At 43.5% G+C, this 25,618-nt stretch overlaps 3 protein-coding genes across 7 annotated transcripts; 1 reads left to right on the top strand and 2 right to left on the bottom strand.

Moving 5' to 3' along the window:
* Positions 1-781: 781 nt before the first annotated feature.
* Positions 782-13,988, bottom strand: gpbp1l1 (GC-rich promoter binding protein 1-like 1). Of its 4 annotated transcripts, none has more exons than XM_085804592.1 (12): positions 13,686-13,988; positions 10,782-12,178; positions 10,211-10,325; positions 8,215-8,344; positions 5,102-5,430; positions 4,616-4,691; positions 4,309-4,505; positions 3,998-4,141; positions 3,014-3,169; positions 1,746-1,870; positions 1,562-1,664; positions 782-1,410 (listed from the first exon to the last, which is right to left on the bottom strand). In XM_085804592.1, exons 3-12 carry the CDS (start codon positions 10,268-10,270, stop codon positions 1,240-1,242), a joined length of 1,491 nt encoding a protein of 496 aa, XP_085660718.1. In that variant the 5' UTR covers positions 10,271-10,325; positions 10,782-12,178; positions 13,686-13,988; the 3' UTR covers positions 782-1,239. The 4 variants fall into 4 exon arrangements, with proteins under 4 accessions (XP_085660718.1, XP_085660721.1, XP_085660720.1 ...); XM_085804595.1 differs by having other exon boundaries at positions 13,724-13,988; XM_085804594.1 differs by having other exon boundaries at positions 13,805-13,988.
* A 298-nt stretch (positions 13,989-14,286) lies between these two features.
* Positions 14,287-15,582, top strand: LOC146970809 (transmembrane protein 69-like). Its single transcript, XM_085804598.1, has 3 exons — positions 14,287-14,453; positions 14,650-14,695; positions 14,811-15,582. The coding sequence occupies exons 2-3, from the start codon at positions 14,657-14,659 to the stop codon at positions 15,519-15,521; spliced, it is 750 nt and encodes a 249-aa protein (XP_085660724.1). The 5' UTR covers positions 14,287-14,453; positions 14,650-14,656; the 3' UTR covers positions 15,522-15,582.
* Positions 15,583-16,160: 578 nt separating this feature from the next.
* ipp (intracisternal A particle-promoted polypeptide) lies at positions 16,161-25,416 on the bottom strand. 2 transcript variants are annotated; one of them, XM_085804591.1, is made up of 10 exons: positions 25,335-25,416; positions 24,529-24,966; positions 24,222-24,433; positions 23,505-23,724; positions 23,233-23,388; positions 22,955-23,122; positions 22,737-22,874; positions 22,360-22,482; positions 21,993-22,213; positions 16,161-17,725 (listed from the first exon to the last, which is right to left on the bottom strand). In XM_085804591.1, exons 2-10 carry the CDS (start codon positions 24,866-24,868, stop codon positions 17,501-17,503), a joined length of 1,803 nt encoding a protein of 600 aa, XP_085660717.1. In that variant the 5' UTR covers positions 24,869-24,966; positions 25,335-25,416; the 3' UTR covers positions 16,161-17,500. The 2 variants fall into 2 exon arrangements, with proteins under 2 accessions (XP_085660717.1, XP_085660716.1); XM_085804590.1 differs by having other exon boundaries at positions 24,529-24,950; positions 25,335-25,395.
* Positions 25,417-25,618: the final 202 nt, after the last annotated feature.

The following is a 25,618-nucleotide window of genomic DNA, read 5'->3' as shown; positions in this document are numbered from 1 at the left end:
AAAAATAAATGCTCAAATATGTCAAATTACTTGGACTCACCCTCCTAACCATAACCTCCCATTTATCTGGAACTAACCAACTCACTCAGTAATCCTCCGCACAATGTGAAGGATTACTGAGTGAGCTGATTAGTTCCAGATGACAAAATGTGTATGTAACGTACACTTGAACGGGTGTATTATTTTTACTCGTTACTGAAAAAAGTAGCGGTGTTTGAACTGTACAATGCTCAACTTTAACAGACCTTCACCTAACACAGCAGCAACATCACAGGTGGGACTAATTGACATAATCATGAAACATCATTAGTGTGATAAGGAACACCTGGGCTCCTGCTGTAGAAAAAGCCCAGTTCAATGTTGTTTTTGAACATCTGGACACAAGTGGCCTCTGATCTCTTCATGTTTTAAGTAGAATTTATTTTTCTTGACATCACTTGTGGTAATAGAAAATCTGAAGCACATGTGAACAATAGTTACTAATGGAATTAAATAGTTACCAACAGAGTTACTACTTATGAAAAAGTTGTGGTATCTAAAAGTAGGTCACTTCTTGCAGTGGTTAAAATATTTTTGTTTCTAAAATGAATATTTGGTCAGCGTAGGCATGAATCTTTTGAAGCTGCAGCCGCATCCCCTTTGAGCTGGTTTAAATTGGTTAATTACCAATTACATCCAGCACAGATGAATATTCTCAGTGGGGGAAAAAAGCTGCTGCAGCTGCTCTTCACATCATTACACGGTAAATTACATGTGGACTGAAAACACCACAGTAGCCAGATTCATATTGAAACATATCAGCTTGTCAGGAACCAATTTTATTAATATCATTAATAATGTGTCATCAGCATCATCAATGAAATGAGTTAGTCTGTTTGAAGCAGAATCAAGTGTGCATTCATTGCCCTTCTTTTCTTGATGAACACTTCAAGTTCCACAAAGCAAGGAAGAAAAAGGAAGAAGGGGAGGAGGGGGGTCAAAGAGGGCAGGGACTGCAGTGAAGGAGGAAACGCAGGGAAAACGACGTCTGGCGGAGCAGGAATCTCCCCCTTCACTGGGATATGATTGGTTTTTCCCTTGTGCAAGAACAACAACAACAAAAAAAAAAATCAAAACAAAAGAAATTCAAAATGGTGCTCTAAAAACAAAGATGAGAGAGGAAGAGGGGGATTGCTTGCTGGGATGTGGTGTTGGCTGTTGTGTTGTTGTTTTTTTTTCTTTTTGTTCCATAAAGCCACGTTAGGATTTGATGCAGTCGTCGTCGTCAGAGGTCTGGCTGCTGCTACTGGTTTCGGACTCGGAGCCCTCCTCGACGTGCGCCTCCGCCACACTCCTCCAGGGGGTGAAGTGGAGGGTGACACCCCGCGCCCTCGGGAGAACCCCATTCCTTTGCATGCCGTTTCTCTTCAGCTGGGCAGAGGACAAGGACAGTTAGTGTATGAATGAGACGTCACTTTGCTTTTTCGTCACATTCACTTTCAGTCAGCGTTTTACGGTTAAGCACCAGAACAGATCAAATAATGAACTGACACTGCATCAGATTTTATCCTCTGAGTCTCACCTGTTCAGTTTTAGTCTGGAACTCTCTCAGTTCATCCTCCGTCAGAGGCAGGAAGTTGTCATCGTTTTCTGGGTACTCCTGCCAGCCCATGGCCTTCAGCAACCTAAACAGACACAGTCATTTTACTACTTAATCACTGTGTGTGAGTGGGTGTGTTGAAGTTGGGCTGCTGGGAGTGTCCTACCTGTGCTCTGCCTCCAGGGAGCTGGACAGGTGTTCAGTGTCTGAGTCACTGAGGGAGTAGGACAGACCATTTTCATGGCAGACTTCCTCGCTGTAGGCTTTGGGCTCTGGGGTGCTGCTTTCACCCTAAGGAAATTCACAAAGGAACAAAAACGTTTTATTCTTTGCGGTGGTGTCCTGGTGGCCTCCTGCTGTGGCCAGGGATGTCATCATATCCCTCCTTCTCCCCTTGTTTACTGTCTTTGTAATACCATCCCCACTTAGTGAGGGATAAATGTCAAGCTTTTTAACTGTCAACAGTTTGTTAGTCCCACAATCAATTGATGTTTTTAAGAGACCTTGGGATAATCATGTTGTCATTGTTACAAGGACTGATGCCACTGAGACATTAAATTTTTCATTTTCTGTCTTTATACACATAAGAAATGTGGCTCTATGATACCTTGTACAAAACTTGCTTTTATTCTTGGAGAGAATTAACAAGAGACAGTTTGACGCTGCTCTGTCGCACGCCGTCTCTTTTACTTCAACAACCTCAACAAAGTTGTAAATGCCCTCGTCTCCTCTCGTTTAGACTACTGTAACGCCTTGTACACAGGTCTCAGCCAAAGTTGTCTCCACTGCCTGCAGTTGGTGCAAAATGCCACTGCCAGACTTATTACTGGAACAAGATCTGAGCATATAACACCAGTTCTAGCTTCTCTTCACTGGCTGCCTGCCAAATTAAGAATTGATTTTAAAATGTTATTGTTAACTTTTAAAGCTCTTCATGGTCTTGCTCCTAACTACATCACTGAGCTTTTAATTCTATACAAACCAGCTGGTAACCTCAGGTCCTCAAACATGTCTCTATTGGTTGTACCCAGGTCTAGGCTGGTGACCAAAAGTGACAGAGCTTTTGCCATCTATGCTCCCAGATTATGGAAGGACCTCCCTGAGGATATCAAGTCTGCCAGCTCGCTAACAAATTTTAAATCTCTTTTAAAAACCTACTTTTATAAAAAAGGCCTTTTAAATCCCCGAAGGCAGCAGTCTGGTCCATCTATGCTCTTATTTCTCCTTTTGTATCTATTGACTCATTTTTGTTGTTTTTAATGTTGTGCTATTGCTGTTGTTGTTTATATTTTTATGCCTGTGTATGCACGTTGTAACTATGTTAAGAAAGGTGCAATACAAATAAAGTTTATTATATTACTTCATTATCTCATTAACCACTGTGCCGTCCTGGTGTGTGATGCTTAATGAAAATAAGCCCAAACGGCTGCCTACCTCTCCTGATGTTCCTGGGCTGCTGCTTGTTGTCAGCTCGCCAGTGCCCTCGTCCTTCAGAGCTCGCAGGAACTCACTCTTACGGTCTGGACCGCGGCGCATCAACTTCAGCCTCGACGGGGCGATGTCTATGGGAGGAGTCGTGCTGGAAGGGTGCTGTAGGTGTCGCGGCACAATGAGAAAGGCAAAGTGAGAAAAACAAGTCAACATAATGGGCTTTATGCACAGCTCCACTACTTCCTGAAATAAGACAGCTAGTTTATTTCCTGTCTTACATTATTGGACCAACTGATTAATCCAGGTGTGTCTGACCTCACAACAATGGTCAGGCAGTAGGCACACCTGGATTAATCAGTTGGTCCAATAATGTAAGACAGGAAATAAACGAGCTGTCTTATTTCAGGAAGTAGTGGCACTGTGCATAAAGCCCATTGTTTTTACAACTGAGATAATTTAATATATCAAATCCATTTTTGTAAAATTTCACATGCGGGGTCAACAACAATCATCTGTTTTTACTGCCAGATCGTTTTACAATTCTGCCAGATTAGGAACTGTGTGTAAAATGTGATGAATACATTTGGATCGTTTGCTGTTCAGTGATACTTTCTGGTAATTATTAAAGTATGTGACCATAAATAGACATTTTAATACACTGGAGAGAGAGGACAGAGCGCATACACTGCTGCACAGAAAAACTTAGTGTGTGCAAGTGAGTAAGCATCTCAGTCAGCAACCACACGAACACATAATTACTATGTTTAGATAAAACCTGTCATTTACTTACACAGGGGTAGGCCAGCTTCATGTCATGCATGGAGTTACAGTATAAGAACAAAGACACAGAGCGCTACGCTGGAAATTTCCCCCCGTGCTCGCTGTGCAGTTTTAGTATGTTAGTAAATTACATCATTTAAATACTGTTCTTGTCGGGACTAGACAGTCCCTGCATGGCTGCGGATCTTGCCGTCTGGTTTTGCTCACCTCTTTCGGGGTGTTGTGCTGTGGTGCACTGACTGGGGTGCTGGGTTTGGCTGCAGAGACGGGGCTGGTGAAGACTGAATCTCGGCCTGGCATGTGGAGGCCAGACTTTGTGATCTCTCTACCACCGGATTTCCACTGGGTGTTCTGGAAGAGAGGACAAATAATGACTCTCTGTCACAAGCGGCCCAGCAACACGGAGAACTGCCACAGTACGCAAAGCTCCATTTCTATTTAATTCCAAATAACGGGCGATTAGCTTATCTACTCTGCTGCATGAGATAATTTCAACGCATCATCACAGTGAGTCCTACTTTGGTGGGGGCCACAGCAGGCTTTGGGACCAGGTTCTTGTAGACGCTGGAGCCTGCGATGGGAGCTTTGTTGCCGTTGGTGGGCAGGGCGCCAGCAGTGGCAAACCCTGCGGAGAAGGCTGTGCTGGGGTCCTCCTTGGAAACCTTCTTGATAACCAGCATTTTGGACACCATCTGTTTGCCACTCGGAGGGTTTTCTGAAACATAATCGGCACAGCAATAACTGAGTTAGTCAGAGCAGAGCTGTACCTCTAAACCTTGTGTCTGTTCAATAACTTAAGTGTAAACTGGCACAGGTTGTTCTTACCCCACACTCCAGCATGGGGAGCCACCGCTCGCATCTGATTCCCAGGCTTTCCAGTTGTTTCAGGGTTGAGGGAAGGCTACAAGACAAACATGGAGCGCTTCTGTTAGATACCATCACGTTTGTATTTTCAAGCTAGAATAACATCCTAAAATCCAAGCACGTTGTTACTGGCAGGATTACTTATACAGGGTCAATACAAGGAAGCTAAAATTGTAATTTTACTGTTTAACATGTAAAGTGAAAACACACGTGACGACAATTTTGCTGATCTAGGATTCGGTGCAGTTTGAACCTTCATTCCCATTCCCCTAAAAAAACCACAACTATATTTGTTGCTCCTTTTACAGCTCACATAGTTTTGCCACTGACTCAACTTATCTTATCATTTAAAAGAGCTTCGTCATTGAATAACTCTGCCAATGTCGGGGGCGTGCGCTGTGGAAAATAAATAAATATTCTAAGGATGTTAATATACTATATACTCACAAAGTCCTCTTCCACAAACTTCAGCTTGTCGTCCTTGCTGTCTTTGCGTTCCTCGTTGGGAAACTTGTCCTGGTACGAGGTGCCCTTGCGGGGATGGAAGTTACCATTGCGCTGCCGGTGCCCCCCCTGCCTGTCCCTGTCGCCGCCTCCCCGCTTGGGGTGGCGTCCCTGGTGGTGGTGACCGTCCTGGGCACCCCGCGGGGCTCCATGCCAGCTGGGTGTTTCCTTCCAACACGAGCCACCTGCCAGCCCACCATGTCCTCCTTTGGCCACCCCCGAGTCCACCGAGTCATGCCTCAGAAGCAGAGAGGGCTGCTGCCATCCGTCACCTCCAAAGACAACAAACACATAGCGTGAATGATTTTTTTTTTTCCCCATATGGGATTACAAGACAGATTTAATGACAAATACAAGAAAAAAAAGACTAGACAGTCCTTCCTGTTGGTGTTACCTGCCACACAGGTGTGACATAAATAAACAATTTAAGATTACTTTCAGTATTCAACTAGTGTTGGGCGATTTTGACATTCTCAGATCGTCCCAATCGCCCTCCCTGGAGATCGCCGATAGACCTATCTATCGCCGGGGTCCGGGGGGGGGGGCGGCGGCGGCGGCGGCCGTTCCACGTGTTCGTTCGACCGGGGGGGGCGGCGGCGGCGGCGTATGAGTATCGCTTTTACCGTGCCCTGCTGTCATGCATGCGCGCTTAGTGTGTGTGAGGGCTAATAACGGAGAAAGAGCGCTATGATCAATGAACGGAACGCTATTGCGTTGCCGAAAGCCGAAAAATCTATTCATGGCGGACGTAATTTATTTGTGGCATATCAGTGAACACGTCGTCGGGCTGTAACATACAGGGCTGGCGTCGGTAGCCTAGCATAGCAGCCTAGTCACAGCCACAACACCAGCTAAACGTGTTTCCTCAAATTTGAGGCGGAGTGGCCATCCTGTTTACCACAGAGATGTTGTGTGCGGTCATATGACTACCTGGCTCCGTCTGATTGGACGTCGCCAGTGGCTGCATTTGATTGGTGAAACACTGTCATTTGACAGAGTATAGTTGGAAGCAGCAAGCCAAGCGGCTTCATTAAAACAAAACAAACAGATTGCGCATTAGATCAATAAAAAAGTAGCGAGTATGTGTGTGTGTAAAATCGGCAAGAAAACGAAACATCGCCGATCGTCCTTCCAATCGCCGATAGACGATTGGATCGCCAATCGGCACAACCCTATATTCAACTATATATCGCTCTTTGTCTCATTGCCCAAGCCTTTTCAAGAAATAAAGAAAATGCAAATATATTCAACTGAAAAAGATGTTTTAGCTTCTCAGCATCGTCTAACCACACAAATTCGTTATTTGGATCTAACTTACTAAACAATTTTTGTCTTATAGAGTCATAAAAAGGACAGTAGAACACAAAATGAATTTCATTCTCCACCTCTTGGATGTCACATAAATTACAAATTCTCTCGTCTTCTGCTGTGCCAACATATCTGCCTGTCTCAATATGAAGACCAAGAATACCAGCTCTCAATTGAGCACACAGGGATCTTTTCTTTTTAGACAAATTATACAAAACATAGTTTTCTGGGCCAAATACCTGTTTTATTTCACAGTACGTATGCAGTTTTGGTTTACCCCAAATATCTAATGCCCATCTATCTACTTCGTTGGAAAATAATTTCTTTTAATACGTTAATCTCCACTTTCTCTTTGTTTTAATAATGGTCTTCATATCCAGCTCTCAGCAAGATGTCATGCATTTCCCTATCCCCTATCCCCAGAGTCATAGCATTTAAAAACATTGCTCGTTGTTTACAAAGCGCTGAACTACAGCCCACTTTTGTCTTTGACGGATCACAACATCCGAACATCTCGTCAGCCCAGAATAAGTAAACTCACGCTTTTATTTATGCAAAAATAATTACCTACAACAGTGCTGAGCACCAGAGGGCATACAACTTTAGTTAAACATTTAGTTAAACACAGGAAGCTGTGATGACATTTTTCTTTTTGATGAAATGGTTTAATAGTGGACAGTTCAATTAAAAGATGGAACCACTGAAAAGCTGAATGTCATTCAGCATTGTTTCACTGTCACTCCTATATGGATAAATAAATCAAACACACACAAACTGCTGCACAGTTACAGCAGAGTCAACCCTTAAGATACTGCGGTAATATGAGAAGACAGAAAGGAAGCTTGTAAATACAGGAGTCATGAACAGGTTCCCTAACAGCAGCCTCCACCCAACAACAACAATAACAACAACTTCACTAACAAAGTCCTAGAGATAAGCTCCATCGATCAGTAACTGGAAACTGTGGCGTTTCAGAAGAAGGGTTGAAGCTTTTGCTCCACATGTCTGACTGGTGCACAAACAGCAAAAAGAGACAATTAAAGCTTCCTTTCTGTTTCTCCAGGGTGAGTGCAGCAGGAGCTGAGCGATGGATGACAGTGATGAAGACGCCCCTGAGACCGCAGCACTTAATGTGCGAAGAACCTGTCAAACAGCCCAAAGACTCCTGGCTGAACTATGGCTTCACACCTGAAGGCATGAACCTCATCGCCAACATGAAACGTTTCAACACGGCAGATACAAAAAAAAGAAAAGAGATGACACGCAACTGAACAGAGCAACAGACAGCTGGCACCACACTACTGTTCTTCTTAGTTCAGACAAAGAGCCAGATTTCTATACATCAACAGAGCAACAGCATCTACGTGAAATCATAATAATGTTGATGCTCAATTTTGGACGACAAAGCTCAGTGGTTTAAATAAGGTTTATATTATAAAGTGTAAAGGAGCTCGTCTCCATCACTGTTGTCTGAGCAAGTCTCACGTAATGTCCTTTTCCACTACAGGGACCTCTCTCAGTTTTCTGTTCACACAATATCACTTTACTTGATACAAAGCCAACATTATTCCCATCCCGAAAGGGTTAACAACATGGCCCATCTAGTATCTAAAAGAAGTAAACACTAGAGCAAAAAAAAAAAAGCGATACTGTGCTGCTTCAATCAAGTTCTCCCTCTTGCTTTCCTTTGCACAGTTACGTTACAGAGTGTTAAAGGGATGAAGAAGGTCGCCGGTCCACGCCATTACCTGCTGGAGCGCGCAGGGAGCCGTTGTTGAAGAAACCATCAGAGGAGTTGTGGCGGCGGCGGCTCACAGCAGCTCTGCCGTCTCTGTGGTGGTGGGGCTCACCTTGTTTGTCAAGGTTGGCAGCAGGGGACTGCGAGGGGAGAGAACAGAGAGGGGACCATTTTAGAGAAGTGGGACACTCCAGAGAGACGGTGGACAGTAATGGACGTGCGCCTTAACACAGAAAACTAAGAGATCACTCTCAGACCATTGTTCTTGATATTCCTCCTTGTTTTATTTTTGCCCTGAGGTGAAAACTAGGATAAGAAAACTAAATTAATAAAAAAGTGTTGGATTCTGTGTCATAAGAGACGTGCTGCTGTAAAAGCTGATAAGATCAGAGAAACATCAGTGTTCAAGAAGACACGGTGAGTAGATAATGAGTGAAATTTGAATTTTGGGTGAACTATCCCTTTAACTACAGAATCACAACCAATGGAACCTGGTCATGATCGAAGTGATGATATTTTATCACACTGGCTTTGAGAGACAAATCCTAATGCAGGCATCCTGGCTCTGCTTTTACTTTCAAGCCACATTAGCACTTAAACTACTGTTTAGATGCTTTTCCTGCCAAAAACCATCCATATTCATCATGTCTGTGTGGCCAGTCTTTTGTTGAATGTCTGCTCCTTGTTAAAGACATAATAAATGATCCAGCTTGGCTTCTTTAGCTAGCTTGCAGATTGTTACCAAACCGGCTGCAGAGTGAACAACACTATCCCCAAGGTGAGCCCTCGGAGTCTTTGATAAATCTTAATTGGCTCAAATATTTGCCCTGAGCTTCTTAAACATAGCCTCTCCTTTGGTTCATTAGTTAGTGTTATAATGGCTGTAAAAACTATTGCAGATGTCCAGATACATGAAAACAACAGAATGGAAGGAAACTCGTGCTTCGTGCTGCCTGTCCCACATTTTCCTGTATTAGAACGCCTCATCATGCATTATGTAATCAAAGATGTGATATTGATTGCTGCTTTTTTGTAAACTTACTAATTTTAACTGTTGACCAGCCAACACAAGCACAATGTTGACTTCAAAAGGTGAGTGTCAGATAAGCCAACCACTAGTTATTAGTCAGGATAAAAAAAAGCAGATCCTCACTGAACAAAAAAATAGGCTGAATATTAGAAAGATATTGAGGCTGAGTATTCGCTGTCCATTTCACTCAATCAGATCAGTTTAGTTCAGAAGACTGAACCACTAACACGGCTTGTGTTGAAGCAGCATTTAGACACATTTCTTATTAGAATAATCAAAACTGCTACTTTATACATTGTGGCATAAATTTTAAATGGCCCCATCTCTCATGTCATACCCCGTATGAGTTTATACGTTTTATTTGCACTGTAGAATCAACAAAATAAATGAAATAAAAAATAAAACATGTGCAGGTGAGGTAGAAACCCACTCTAGGCTTATCTTTAAACCTCACCTATAAAAAATAATAACACAAATAACAAAACAAAGCAATCTTCATCAGCTCAAAGCAAACTCAGACGGTTTCTCTGTCAAACAGCCTGCAACTCTGATCAATCTCCACCAAAAATAGCAACTTCTTTTCCTTCATGAGCTCTTCCAGAAGCCCGGCATGCAAATTTAGTAAAGCCCAGATACAAAATGTCCATGACAAACGTACACTAGATCCTCCACCAGGACAGTGGGCTGTTATTTGATGTTATTTAAAACCGTTCTTCTGTTATCAGTCTCGTTCATAATGGTGCACAATGTCTAAGTGACCCTCTGCTGAACTGTGTGCTGGCTGCACCGTCAGTCCCTGGGGGTGACTTGTCACTGACCACACACACACACACTCAGGTGTGGACACACATTTGCTAAAAAGGTGCGATTCCAACAGCCACACTTTCAAGCTTCGTCTATCTCCTCCTGTCTCCTGAGTTCACCTAGCACATACACACATACACATAGACACACACACACAAACGCATGCACACACCTTGGCAGGCTGGGGTGTGGAGAAGTTAAGCCAGGCAGGGACAAAGTCATGCTGCGCCATTTAGGTCCAGTGTTTCCGGTCAGTGGATCGAGGCATCAAACCTCATGGCCAGGATCTGACGACAGAAATGAACAACGGTCAGAATGGAACATTTGTGATATTCAGCTGAGACCACTTCAAGCACGGCAACGTGAATCTCTGCCACTGATTCAAATTCCCTTTCATGCCTATCCATCATTGATTTCATGTTTATCTCTTTCAAGTGCCGTCTACCATCAGATATTTAGAAATTCACGGTGTAAAGGTCTCCCACAAGACAAGTCAAAGACTCCTATTCTTAGCAGAAAACAAAGCTCGACTGGCTGCAGCCGTGCCTGTGAAGCTGATGGCTGGTTGACAGCCTGGATGGAAAATATCTTATGCAGCATACCACACAAGTGTTATTTTGCAGTGTATTTATGCACATTATTGGCAGAAACTTAACACCTGCCAGCCATCGAATGTTGACAAATGACTTGTAATGGGGCGGCTTTTCATTTCCTGACTTAGTGAGGTGAAGCATCATCATTACCCCAGAGTCTGTGGCTCTGAAGTCCTCTGCCTCCTCTCTCGGTCCGGCTGGGCTCGGTTCCTCAGGCCTGTTGGCACTGATCACAGTGTGTGTGCAGTGACAGATGGGGAGCAGCACACCGACAACCCCCTCTCCACCTCCGCCAGGACAGCACAGCCCCTTTCCCCAGAGGCAGATCCCTTCGTCCAGGGTGAAACACGGGGAGACGAGTCAAAAGGTTGCAGGAATGATCTGGAATGGCAATCCAGAGAACTGGCCGAGAGGGGAGCAGATATTAAAGTGGAAGTGCAGAGGTCTACGAAGGGAGCGATATTCCTTCTTGAACCAGATTCCTCAGCAGCTCCTGTGCCGGTCACGTCTTTGATGAATTCTGAGTGTTGCTGTTTCCAGTCCAGGTATCTTTTTTTTTTTCCCCAGGCAGACTTAATTCCTCACCAATTCATTCCAACCTCAAAACCCGATTGATCTTGATGTTGATTGGCAAAACAAAGTGATTTGTCCCAGCAGTGAGAAAGAGCCAGGCTGTCTTATTATTATTATTATTGTTATTATTATTATTATTATTATGAGGAAGCAGTCTGTGAAAGTCGTCTGCCCTGGAACATGGACAGCACTTTGTGTAGCAGTTCCACTTTGACACCAGATGGGGGGGGGGGGAGACCAGCGTTGTCCTGCCACACTGTGTGCCAGTATGTTATTTTGACCCACCTCTTACCGAATCATTTTAAGATCGCCTTAAACGCATGCAGAAAAGAAAAACGTGTTGAGAGACAGTCTTTTACTGGCAATGGAAGTCCCTGAAAACCACTGCTCAACTCATCAAACTGGTGAAAGGACTGTCTGCGTTTGAAGAAAGTAATGCTCAAAGGTTCAAAGTCACATGACAATGAAGGAAGCAAAACCCAATGTTACATCGCCGTCATTTTCAGTTTTGGTTAGTGAGATGGAGTAGCTGCTGAGTGATGCATTCTAATGCCGGTTTTATCTTTGTATGTTTTACTATCACATTCGTAAGATGCCCATTGAATTATCGGCAACTTCTCGATTGAAGCAGAAACAGAGTGTAATTCTGATTTCATAGATATGCAAGCTCAAAAGCTAAACAAAGAACCCACAAACCAAAAGGCCTTTGTGTCATGTGAAGCAATGAAGTCCATAAACAGTGATTAAACTTGTCAAAAAAAAAAACAAACAAAAAAAGTCCGCAACGAAAGCTCAATCAACTGCTTTTTCTCTGGGGCAAGAAAAAATACGTTCAGAAATTTTATGTGTCCACAATGTGTCAAGTAGGTCTCTCCTTTCCTTCTTCAAAGATTTTTTTCCCCCCACGCAGGAAGTTCCCGTTTTCAGTTTTCTTTCTGATAGTTCATGGGTATCTGCACAGGAACAGACTGGACCTGCATTGAACATAGACAGTCTTGAGTTAGGAAAACATAAAGATCATCTCAAAACTCCAGATTTACAATTACACAATTAGAAACACGACCGCTAGTACAACAGGCTAAACTAATACACATTAATGAAACAGTCCTGCAATAAACCTACAATCTTGATAAGGTGATGATTCAAATTTTTTATAGCTTGCTTACTGTTTTACTTGTATTATTTGGTTTTATCCTACAGCGATATACGCACTGCGCAAAATAAAAGAAAACTTTTCAGTAAAAGGCAATCTTGTCATAACAAACCCACATCTTCCAAAACAAGCACCTCACTGAAACACATTCATGACAAGACCAGACTTTGTTAGTATAACCTTGAAGTGTACCTAATAAAATGGAAACTGAGTGAAATTAAGCTCATACCAACATTTGCTATCAAATCTCTATACCTGTGCTACTGCAAATAGCTGCATGGGATGTCAAAACATCATGAAAGATACACCTATTTCACTTAACTCTTTTATCATACCCCAAAATAGCATCAAATTAAACAGACAAACACAGCTTTAAGGAAAGTGCTTTGACACTTCAAGTACATTTCGAGAAGACAAAATCATGACTCAGTCATCTCAGCACCATTTCATGCTGAAAGCTGGTTCCTTTATAAAATTGTGACGGCTTTGGTAAATGAAATATTTATCCTCGTGTAAAAATAGCTAGAGCACTTTCTTCCTCGGTGCCTCTCCTCAGACTGCTGTGCATCAAACAGGCCTAGTGTGTGTGTGTACTGATGGATGAAATGTTCCAGTCTTCAGTCATACATCTAACCTAAGTCAAACGCGCGTTAATACGGCATAACACCAAAACAATAATAAAGCCTTTGGGCTCCAACTCAGAGCCGCCACAGACTCCTTAGCGTATTCCCACTGAACTATTACATAACAGCTCGACATCAATGAGTTTACCACGGACACGGGTTGCAATGAATAACAGAGACATTATTTCATTGTTAAAAAACAATATTCGTATGACTGGCGGCAACACATTTACTGTTAAGTTTGGAAAGTACCCCGTTTCACGTTTGTTATACAGCGTGGGAAACCCATATGTCCACAAACACTGCAGCACACCGACACAACACACAGCAACGTTGCACGCACGTTTCGCCAAGCTAACTAACAACCCGAGTAATCTCACAGATTAAAGTGCAACTAAACAACACGAGACGAAAAGCGCTGACTAGTTAAGGTCACTCGCTAACTAAACGCGTTATCAGATCTGCACTAACTCTCCTGCTGGCTAACTCTGCTTAGTTATCTGAGATGAACGTTAGCGTAGCAACTGTGAGCTAAAGCTGGCGTTACCTAGCCTGATAAGTAGCCTGCGAAACCTGCTAGGTAGTTGAAATGAATTAGAATAGTTAGAGGGCTTAGCAAAGTAAAAACGCATTTAATATGCCCACGGTGGATAAAAATGTCTATTTAGGCAGCTGTCACGAACATACAATAGGAGGTAAACAGACCTGGCTTCGTTTGAACAACACAGTTTCAAAATGGCTACCTTAACAGCGGCAGCACACATTCATCAGCTCGCTAAGTGCTAGCGAGCTAACTCGCTGTATTTCATGACGATAGCCTGTACCTTCTTCTGAGCAAGATAGCCTCCGATGAACGGTAGTTCAAATATACATTTAACCTGCAAACATTCACCAGATCGAACTTTTTGGCAACTATAAACCTCTTAATAAAACGGCTATTGATGTTTGTTTGGGTTTTCGCAGCGCTTACCACTGGCTCTGGCACTGAGGGGTTCGAACAGCCTCGACGGGACGACGTTCAAGATCTCTCGTGATTATGCAACCTACTGAAGTTTTGTAGTGTTGTTAGTCGTAAACAGACTACAGGCGACAGCCTCTGGGAAATATTTTTCTATTTAAATAAAACAACATGTCCGAACTTGAATCTAAAAAGTCATGTTTTCCAAATAATATCACCGGAGCGCGGTGTTAGTAGCACGTAAAGCGGGGTTTTGACATCTTGAATGTAACTTAATACCTCCCCCGCCGCCGCCAGCCAAACCAGTCGATATCACACCTCCTCTCATTCAGCGAGAAGTCAGTAAAAAAGGAGACAGACAGGCATTTAATCGAGCACCGAAAGAATGGCAGCCACCAAACGACCTCTAGTTTAGCTAGTTAACTGAGACTTTGCAACTGTTAATTATATATCATTGTACCCGAAGAGGCCCCTGCGGACCATTGGATGACAAACATTTAAGGGGAAACCTTTAGGTAACTGCGATACCTGTTGTTTATGTCTGTTACAGTAGGATAGCTCTGTATTGCATCAGGTTGAGAAAGTGGCTATAAGGTTGCATGCTAGCAGTTATAGCACCATCGTTAGACTAGAGCAGTTGTATGTATGACAGCCTGAAACTGCAGAGTGCATGTACTCTGGAGAGACTAAATGAAAACATGTCTTTTCCAGGTTGAAAATGTTAAGATTTGCACCAGGAAGACGCATCATTTTGGGGGTAAGACGTACAGCTTGCCTAATAATGAATTCAAATGTACTGCATGTGCTAGCAGCATAAAACAATAATAAGTTGTTCTGATGTTTCTGTATTTTATTGCTTATTATGTTCTCAGGTGTCAGTGTGGAGATGTCCACAGCAGGTAACCAGAGCGGCAAACTGCTCATCAAATCCTCCTGACCACCTGTTGCACTCTGGGGCTTCCACTGTGGTACATTCATCCAGAGCAGCCTCCACCAACCGGCTGTTGAGCATCAAGCCTGTGAGCTGGCATGCCTCTCGTCTGTGCCATGGGAATTCACAAGGTACCTCAGAGAGAGAAAACGCCAAGGAGGGTTTCAGTTTACGGGCCCTTACTCAGGCTCCCAAACCAGCCCTCTACCTGGGTTTCTCTGGGCTCATCCCCTTCTTGTCGGCCCCTCTCCTGATGGCTGCCACACAGTCCTTCTACCCTGAAGTGGCCTACGCTCAGGTTGTCTATGGAGCCTCCATAGTCTCCTTCCTCGGAGGGGCCCGCTGGGGGTTTGCCCTCCCAGCTGGTAGTCCTGCTCAGCCGGACTGGATGAACTTGGGCAACAGTGTGGTGCCTTCGCTTGTGGCCTGGTTGGCACTGCTCTGCAGGGACAACATTACTGAGGGAGCCTTGCTAGTTATCATGGGGCTGGGTCTATCGCTGCATTATGACCTGACCCTGTTGCCTGGATACCCCGCCTGGTTCAAAGCCATGCGAACGGTCCTCACTCTGGTCGCTACTTTCTCACTCGTGGCTACTCTGACAATTAAGAAGTTCTGTTCTGAGAAGAAGATCAAAGAGATTCAGAACTGATTGAAAAGGACACTTTGTACTTTGATTCATATGGACTTATTAAAATGTGAAATTCAATTAAGATGCAAAGACAGTCCAGTTTGCTCTTGCTGTACAACAAGAAGCAGTAATCTTGTTATTTATAGTACATGTGATACCTGTAAACGTGGTGCAAATGAAGTTGCAAAATTAGGACAGAAATTTTAAACTTGAGAGGCTCTACATTTGGATAAAATGTAGCAAAAGTAGGAGTTGAAGCAATATATCCATCAGCAAACAGTTGTCGAAGTACAGTCTTAGTGGTGAAGAGTTAAGATACAAAAAAAGATAATTAAAAAATATGGAAAATTTACATTTCAACTAACATCGAATACCTCTTTGATGGTTGAACCTCGACAACAACCTGATGCCTTTAAAACAAGTATGGAAATCTTGCATGAGCGTATTTGAGACGGTTGATTATCACTTGGACTATTTGCATACTGTTTCTTTCCATTGTTGTCCAGCTAAAGACAGAGACACAGCTGTGTTGACACAGAACATTTTCTCATATAACAAAGAGACATAAATCCAGTGAGATGTCAGAGTAAATGTTGCTCCTGAATAGCAGTTTGTTTGCACGCTGCAGAAAACCTCTCCAGACGTGAACTGTAAACTGTGTTTGCGATCATGAATCTTTATTTATTTGTCATAACAGACACAACAGACACCTCCATAGCGTCACTCGGCACATCAGAGGGAGGAGAAAGTTAGTGGAGATAACAACAATCCATGTTGCTGTTTGCACAAGACTCAATGAGGATGAGTCCTCTTTCAAGTTATTCAATTTAAATGATCTTTAATTAAAAAAAAAAAAAAAAAGTAAGGTGGGTTAATTCCAAGCAGCACACACACCCCACCTTTTTATGAAGTTTACTCAATATGAAAAGCAAACAAAGGATGTAACTTTTCTTTTATATTACTATTAAGATTCTTGTAGAGATGACAGTACAGGCATTACAGTCATTGTGCAACGCTTCATTGTGATGTGCACTAATATGAGAAAACCGACAGTACTTGGCATAAACATATCTCTAGACATGTGCACTGTCAATCGCTGCGTTTGTCTCAACATTAGAGGGAAGAAATGTAAATGAAATGAAACTTCTTATCATTTCAGGTGCTACAGTGAGTGAAATGCACACACTATTCACTTGCTTGGATTTTAGTGTAAATAGTGACCAAGAGGCACATATATATATATATACACATTATCATATATACAAAAATAATCCAGCGGAAACTGAGCGATCGCTGCACTGGAGTAACAACAGTGGTGTGCTGTTCAAGTTCATTATTATTTACAGAAAATCACTAACCACAAAATTTAAAAACACCCCAAGTTTCATTCAATTCCATATCAAATAGGCTCAGAGTGGTTTGATACATTTCCCAAGTAGCAGTGCACACACCTCAAACATTCCTTTGAGGAAAAGTAAAAAGAAAACAAAGAAAAGAAAAGTGCTCTCACATCTTGGAACAGTCTCAGTCCCCACAGGACTACGAAGAAAAACTCTCTGGTCATTCAAAAATAGAATCTTCTGCTGTGAAAACGAAGGATTGCTTTGTCTTCCAATACACAGGAAGGAAAAAGAAGTGTGTTGCCAGTCTCACATTCTTGTAAAATAGGGAAACAGATGTGCCAATGTAACAGTTCTCATGGAAGCAGTTTTGGCAGTTTTCCAGTTGCAGATGTCCTATGATATTCATATTGTCAACGAGTATCAAATATTATGGGTAAATAAAAGAGGAAAAATGTTGAATCCATATCACAAATGATGATGTGAAAGCCTACGTGAGACAAAAACACAGTTTTGTGTTTTCTAAGGTGCAGCTTCTCTTTAGTTTACGCGGTTTTGTTTTGTTTTGTTTTGTTTTTGTTTGTTTTTTTGGGGGGGGGGGGGGGGGGGGATTCAGAGGCTGATGTAAATGTTCAGTTTCAGTCTGAACATTCGTGTATATCAGAGCACAGCCAGCCCGCCATCGCAGCGGCTGGTGATCATGTTGCCGACCTCAGTCCATGTGTCCAGGTGAGGGTCATAGATTTCCACAGAGTCCACTGTCACGGGGGCAGAGAAGTCTCTGCTGGCCGCCCTGCCCCCCACGGCGTACAGCAGCCCGTTGACCGCTGACACCGACACGCCTGCACGTGCAGTAGACATCGGAGCCACCTCCAACCATTTTTCCTGAGGGACAAACAAAGAGATGTAAGGGATGTTGAAATGTAAAAAAAAAAGTTTTTCTCAAACATTAAAGTCCCCCTAAAGAGACATTTTAAAATTTGTAAAAATGCTCTGCTATGACTATTTTTGGATTAAAATTGCTTTCCCAAAAAAAAAGTAAAGTAAAAAAGCTCCCAAAGAGGCTAAAAACACGTCTACTATTTCTCCTTCATTGAAAAATCCAGATCTTATGAATATTCATGAGTATGCAAATGCATCATGACTCGCGCCCGCCCACCGCCACCGTTTTGCTAAGTAACAGCAGTGTGTGTTAATGGGGCAGGGTCAAGTCAAAACACAAGGTTTGCACCGGGATTCGAACCCTGATCTCCCACATTTCAGGTGGCAACTAAACCTCTAGGCCACGGCAACAAACAATTGCCTGTTTAATAGGGGTGTAACCATAGTGCGAAATACGGGGGGGTTTGGGGGGGTCGGACCCCCCCGATTAACCCCTTGAGACCCCCTGAAAGACTCAAAAGCAAAATCTGAGGGGGGTCTCAATCTTGTCAAAAAAATAAATAATATAATATAATACAATAATTGTATTGTGGTCAATTAAATGTGTTTAAGATCACCATGTCCAGTATTCATAATTCAAAACATTTATTCGTTTAACATTAAGCTGAACCATGTCACCTGCGCATTATGCAAATTAGCCATGTGCGCCAGCCCAGCGCAGGAGTCGAGCCCACTCGCTATCAGAACAGAGGATCCCGTTCCTCTCCACCCTCTGCCGAAGAAAGTGAAGTTGAGGCCGAGTGCTCTGAAGACGTAGCCGCAGCCCCTGCTGCTAGCACTGGTGATTGGCCGCTTTTCTTTTTCTTTCTTTTTTTTTTTTTTTACACCTAAGCAGGTGGGGTAATGGAATTCCGCAACCCTTGGCTTGACATTAAGGCAGGAAAATAACTTAAGGTAAGAGGCTAGCCTCAAACCCTTCAGGGGTCCGCCCGCTATTCAGACATCCCGCTATTCCGACATGTCACGACATCCCGCTATTACGACATCCCTCTATCTAGACATGCCGGTAGTCCGACACTTTTTGATACCGCTATTCCGACACGTCTTTTTTATTTTTATTTATTTATTTATTTTTTACAGCTGCGATACCCAGGCGCGTCTCTCTCTCTCTCTTTTCTTTTCAGCATGTCTATCACTGGTTTGATGAGGGAGTGATGTTCTTAATCTCAACAACTCAACTATCAAGTCACAAACAAAACTGACACACATGATAAACAAACAGAACTATGCTGCAGTTTGTTTGTCAAGTTAACCTGTCACCTTCAGCACCACGGACAGCGGAGAGCTGCAGCTGTGAGCGTCTGGGCTCTGGGCTCAGGGCCTGGGGCCTCATTTATCAAAACTGTAAGTAAGCAGTGTAAAACTGCTGCTACTAAATTTTTTGCTTAGGCCTACGGTGAAAAGACAGCCCAAAATATTTACACCTTTTTCAGATCTATCAAACTGTGCGTGCACAACTCTGCACCTCAACTTTGATAACTGGATCCAAGAATGGTGCGCAGTTGCGCACGTGAACACACCTCCGTCCCGGAATGCCTACACAACCATATGGTCAGCACGTGCATATTAATTAGCCATGTGCTCTGTGGAGCGACAACAAAGTGACAACGAAGACAACGGGCGGAGGGAGGGGAGAGAAAGCTAGATACATGGCATCGGGCAATAAATCAGGCAAAAACCTCCCAAATCTCAACAAAAGGGAGCAGAAAAAAGAATAATCTTATGTAATCTGCCCCTTTATTCCAGACAATCTTTTTTTCTTCTTTTACCTATGTTAAAACGATGTAAAGCAGCAGGATAAACTCAGGTGACAGAATAATAACAGTCTCAGTAGCTGCAGATCAGTGTGCGCTGCTGTGTGCTGTGTGTTTTTAAACTTGGAGGGTTTGTTTTTTCTTCTCTAATAGGCCTATGTATTTGTGTATGAGAAACAGTGTCTCAGATGAAAAAATAAAAATAAATCAGAAGGACACGTGACGTCTGACTATAACGTAATCAATCAATGTCGGAAAAGCGGAATGTTTGAAAAATAGTAAAGTGCCGCTACTCCGACAATGAAAAAAAAAATGTCGGAATAGTGGGATGCTTAAAAAATAATGTTAATGCCGCTATTCCGACAATTAGAAGTCAATGTCGAAATAGCGGCATGTCTGAATAGCAGCATGTAACCCCTGCTTCAGCATACTATGGCCTGAACCCCCAGTGGTGTTGTTTGGCCAGGCGCCTGTTGTGAGCTATTTGTCTGTGCTTTTTCAATTTTTATGATGGCCCGTTATACGAATGTGATTTGTGGATGTGTTCAATGCTGTGTTTAAACGTATTTGCTAGATGGATGGTTAGATAAGGCTACATGATCGGTCAAAGTTGCAGGCTGAGGATCTCGTCGTGCACATAATTGCACGTCAGTCTCCGATCTCCAGATACAGTTGGTTGTTATTCGAGTGCACGAGTTTGGTGTCTTTCATTCATTTTAATTGTTGTATTTTATTTATTGTCTATTCGTTTCTGCATTGCCCTGATCGCGCGCCAGTCTCCTATACCTGGCATTTATTCATTGTTCAAGTGTGCCAGTGTGGTGCCAATTATTGTCTTTTATTTATTTGAATTATCGTCTATTTATCGTCAATTACTTTCTGCATTGTAGTGCACAACTTTGCCTCTCCTTTTTAGGCTATAGGCTAATTTTCTTGGCTTATTGTAATGTTATAGTCCTACTTTATAAAAAGAAAAAAAAATAACGGTATTGCACAACAATCGCGAGTTAGGGACCCCCCCGAATATTGATGGGTATTTCGCACACTGGGTGTAACGGTATATGTATTCGTCCCGTGCCGTCACGGTACGGGGGTCACGGTTCGGTGAACACAGTAACACGACGAATATGTCTGAATGAATATTAAAAAAATAAAATAAAATCGAGTCCTCCTCACTCCAATCTATGTGGCGGTAATGAGCCTCAAAGCTGCCAGCAACCGTCATAACAGACGAAGAGGAGAAGTGATGAGAGTGTGAAGTTAGGGGAGCTGCTGCTTCATTTGTCACCGTGTGGTTTCTCAATGAAACACAACGGCGGTGGCGGCGGCTCGCGACCATACTGTGTGTGAAGTAGCTCGCGACTGGACCACCGGACAAAGTCCATCAGCGCTATTTCACGGATGTCACTAGAAACGCATCAAACACGTAGCGCATATTCAACCCGATATGTCAATCATGGTGCAAGGAAAAATACCAGTTGTGTGTAACAACTTTCCTGCTGCATTTAATTCTCGACATGAACACAGACAGGTGAGGAAAAAAGGAGACCGCATACTATTGTCTGATGAAGGGCTGACGCCCGAAACGTCACATGTGTGAGTGACATTAAACTGTCACGGGAGCTTTTAACTAGTGTGTGGTCTCCTTTTTTCCTTACCTGTGTCTTTCTTGGTGGTCCAGCACCTAGTCTTCAGTTTTTTTGGGATGTGTGTGTAGCTGCCTCTGCAGACAGGACCAGAAATATCAACAAAGCAACTGGCATCTAGTCTAAATTAACTGTGTAAACCAACATTGATGTAAGTTTCTTTTTTCTTTTTTTTAAATAATAGTTGCCAGTTGTCAAGTGCAAGTTTTTTTTCCTCTAGAATTAATGAATGGCATGATAACACTCCTAATGCACTTGTTTTATTTTATATTCTTCCTTTTTTTTTTTTTTTTTACTTTTATAACACAAGACAGATTTTAGATTTACATTCAATTAGTGTCTGTTGTACCGAAACCGTACCGAACCGTGACCTCTGAACCGAGGTACGTACCGAACCGTGACTTTTGTGTACCGTAACACCCCTACTGTTTAAACATCTAGCTATGTAACTAGATCACATCATAGTGAACAATAAATGAGATGCAAAACAAATTCAACGGGATTGGTTGCTATACTGGAGCCTAGAGCTCCCTCTAGGTCAAGACTAAGCAAAGTCAGGATACTACAGTTGCTAGGGATTGTGATGTATTAATCCCGACTGTTTGCTGAAAAACTGAATCCAACTTTTTCAGACTCTGGCTTTGAAACTGCATTTTCAAATCTAAAATGCTCAGTTGTGGCTGCATTAGCGACTTTGCTGCTGAAATGTCTTGTAGCAGAACCCAAACACTACATTGACATGTTAATAATTAATAAGTCAATTTTTGGTTTAGGGGGACTGTAGCATTAGTGTTTGTAGCGTCACTTTACCTGCTCAGGACAGTACTTCTCCACTGTCTCCAGTGCACCGAGCGCCTCATTCCAACCTCCCACTGCATAGATGCAGTTATTTAGGCAGGCAACCCCCACATAGGCTCGACGTGTCACCATGACGGGCAGGGCGCTCCATCTGTGGGAGATGGGGTCGTACACCTCGGCTGAACGCAGCTCCATCCCTTCATCGCTGATCCCTCCGATCACGTAAATGAACCCTAGGAAGAAACAAATGCATTTACTTGCAGAGCTGCCCAGCTGAGTGTGAAAGGACTGATGTCATAACAGAAATATAGAAATGAAATCTAAAACTTGCTGCAGTAATATTATACTCTGCCGTATGAGAAATGCATGAAGCACACACCTTGGAGCTCACAGCATCCAAAGTAGTAACGAGGAACTGCCATGCTCCCGATGACCTCCCACTTGTTCTCTTCTGGATCATATCGTTCCATTGTCTTTCCGATCTCAGAGCCGATCCAACCACCTACAGCAGCACAGGACAGTAAAACAATCAAGTGACAATTTTACTCCAAAGTGCTGGTTACCCTAAATGATAGAATTACACATGCTAAGTTATTTCTTATTGTTTAACAAGGCAAATTGATAAAATAGAATAAGGGCTGAGCCGTACTGACCATGACACAGATCTTGTGAAACTGATGTAGCACCCTTTTAACTTTACTACCAGCTTGTGCAGTATGTAATTTGATTAAACATGGAGCTGGTAGTGATATTTACCCAGTGCATACAGAGCTCCGTGGCAGGGGCAGACGCCAACTCCACAGCGAGGAAAGTTCAGAGACGCTACAGCGGCCCACTGCTTGGTCACCGGGTCATATCTCTCTGTGCAGTCAAAAATCATTGAGTCTTTCTCCCCTGTTAAAAAAAATAACCAATGTCAGATTATAAATCATGCAGATTATCATATTTTTACGGTGCAACGTCCGCTCTCTCACCTCCGACTACGTAGATCATACCCTCCAGGACTGCAACCCCGAGACCGCTGCGGGCCTGGTGCAGTGATGATACGGTGGTCCAGTACTGGTTGAAGGTGTCAAAACGTTCCACGCAACTGAGTGCCCGGCTGTCACTCCAGCGGCCGCCCTGCAGCCGAGTGTAACCTCCTAAGAAGTCAGAGGTCAGAGGTTAAGTGAGACTTCTGACACTGAGATTTCCTAAATTTCTGGGGAGGTTTTGTGTCTATGTGCTGAAATAAAATGTTTTGATACAGAACCTATGGCGTAGAGGTATTTCCTGGCTTTCCTTCTGGGTCTCATCTTGGCTGGTTGCAGTTGACTGTACATCTTATTTTCTTTGGGAGATTTTGTGACTTCAGTATATTCCCTCAGCAGAGTCTGCAGCGCCACCCTCAGGCTGAAGTCCATAATACCTTTGCGGGGAGAAAACAGTAAAACTGGTTTAGGGTTGTGTTATTAAGTGCTGAGTATAAATCCTAAGTAGTAGAAATAGAAAAGCGGAATGTAATTCTTTTTTAACTTTACATACCCTCTATGTATTTAAAGAGTCTCTGTGGGGAAAGCAGAGGAAAGCGGACTGGTTCCAGCACCTCCACTACATTTTTTTTCCTCTTTGCCATGTCTTGGAGAACCCAGTCCATGGCTGCAGTGAACACCTGGTACTCATCCTCAATCCTCAGCTCCTCACTTCGCAGCAGCCTCACCAGCTGATCCTTTGACAGGCCCCTGAACTCATCAGTAACACAGACCTAAAAGGAGGCAGTTGAACACGGCAATCTGTAAAGCTTTAAACCTGAAAAGTACACTGTATGCTGAAGTGAAGTGCTAAAAATCCAGTTCTGCTAAGATCCAGATGGTGGTCACATGCATTTATTGAAGAAACACATAATTAAAGCAGAAGTAAGCGATCCGTTTTGGCTAACTTCTTGTCAGCCGATGGAGTTAGCAGTCCCCGCCCTTGTCCCTACGTCACCACATTCACGCGCATCCCTTGGCTGCACACACGGAGAGGACCGCCCCTTTATGCCGTTCTCTCTCCTCATTGGAGAAAGGTTGTAGGATACAAGGAAAGTTTTCTCCTCGGCTTAGAGCAGAGCAGAGTGACTGACAGACCCGTGTTTCAGACCAAACACTCTATGTAAGTGATTGCTGTCGGAAGATATAACTATTTAAGACTTATATTAACACAAACATTCCGCTTTCTTCTGCTTTAAGTGAATATGTTGCCTCTTATGTGCGTTCATACCTCGAGAAAGTGAACGTGGATGTAGTTCTCGGTGAATTCCAGCATGTCCATGCAGGCGATCTGCTCCAGGAACTGAAAGATGCCCACACAATTGGATGGGTCCATGTGGCTTTTGAGGAACTCCCCGCAGACAGACACCACCTCGTTCAGCTGCAGCATGTCTGCCGCAACCATCAGCTCCTGAACGTTCTCCACAGTCACGCTGATCACCCCTGAAGGGAAGAAGAATAACATCTCCACTGAGTAAATGGATCAGAATTTCATACACATTACGTGGAAGATGAATATCGGGGTCGGTGCAGCAAACCTGTGTATATGAAGTCCAGCAAAACCTCAAAGACTTCAGTGTCCACACCGAGGATCTGCACCTCCTCTTTATCCACCTCGCTCATTCCCCCGGAGAACAACGCAGAGAAGTACGGGCTGCTGGCAGCGAGGACCAGTCGGTGGACCCTGAAGACCCGGCTGCCGACCTTCAGCCCCACATCGCAGAAGTCGGTCCGGAGCCGCATTTTGTTCATCTGGGCCAGGATGAGTCTGGCATAGCGGTCTGAGGCCAGCAGTGCCTGCTCAGCTCCCTGGGTTGCCATGGCAGCTGCAGCATCACTCCCACAACCAGGGGATGTCGAAAAAGAGATGGAGGACATGGCAGCTGGGGCAGGACTGTGTTACCATGGAGACCAGTTTCCCCAACCCCTGCTCTCTAGAGAGTCGCAGCACAAAACAGGCCTGAAAGAGACATGAGCTGAACGCATGAGCACCAAAACACAGGTCATTTGACTGTTGTGTAACAGCGACTCAACAGCACACAGTCAGTGTGTTAACCTGTAAAAGACGTGTCTCTCCACTGACCCAGGGTAAAGCACGCTGGACCATTCAAGGGTAAGTTAGTGGTCAGCTCACTGTCACTATTAAATCCATACGCCTTCTTAGCCAAACATGCTAGCCATCAGACAGCTCGCCGGGGTGGGCTCAGTCATCACATTTAACAGTAAAAACAGCAGACAACACGACTGTTCAACCGACCCCTGCCCGGCCTGTCAACTCACTGACACTGACAGACAAATATCCGAAAAATAAGCCAAATGCCCGATTGTCTTAGCTGCGACTTACCCATAAGTTTACTGATGAGGATGCAGGCAACTTCCGTCGCCTTGCAGACTGTGTGAATCCTCTCCTCTGGATCGATTACACTGGTCTGGCAGTTGAACCTCCAGTCGTGACTAATCGATTTCGTTGAATTTTGCATCTTCTGCGAGGCTGTCCGGTCAATGACTGTGGTCTCTCTGTTAGGAAACGACACTTTAATCACATAAAGCCACGACTGATTTAGCTGTTATTATTTTATGTTTTTTTTTTATCATCTATGGGGACTTGCATTGGGGATACACGCCGAG

Source organism: Trachurus japonicus, chromosome 17, assembly GCF_045865225.1.
Source record: "Trachurus japonicus isolate A0001 chromosome 17, Traja_1.0".
NCBI lineage: Eukaryota > Metazoa > Chordata > Actinopteri > Carangiformes > Carangidae > Trachurus > Trachurus japonicus.
Note: the sequence above shows the minus strand (reverse complement) of the source record. Positions and strands in the feature narration are given on the sequence as shown.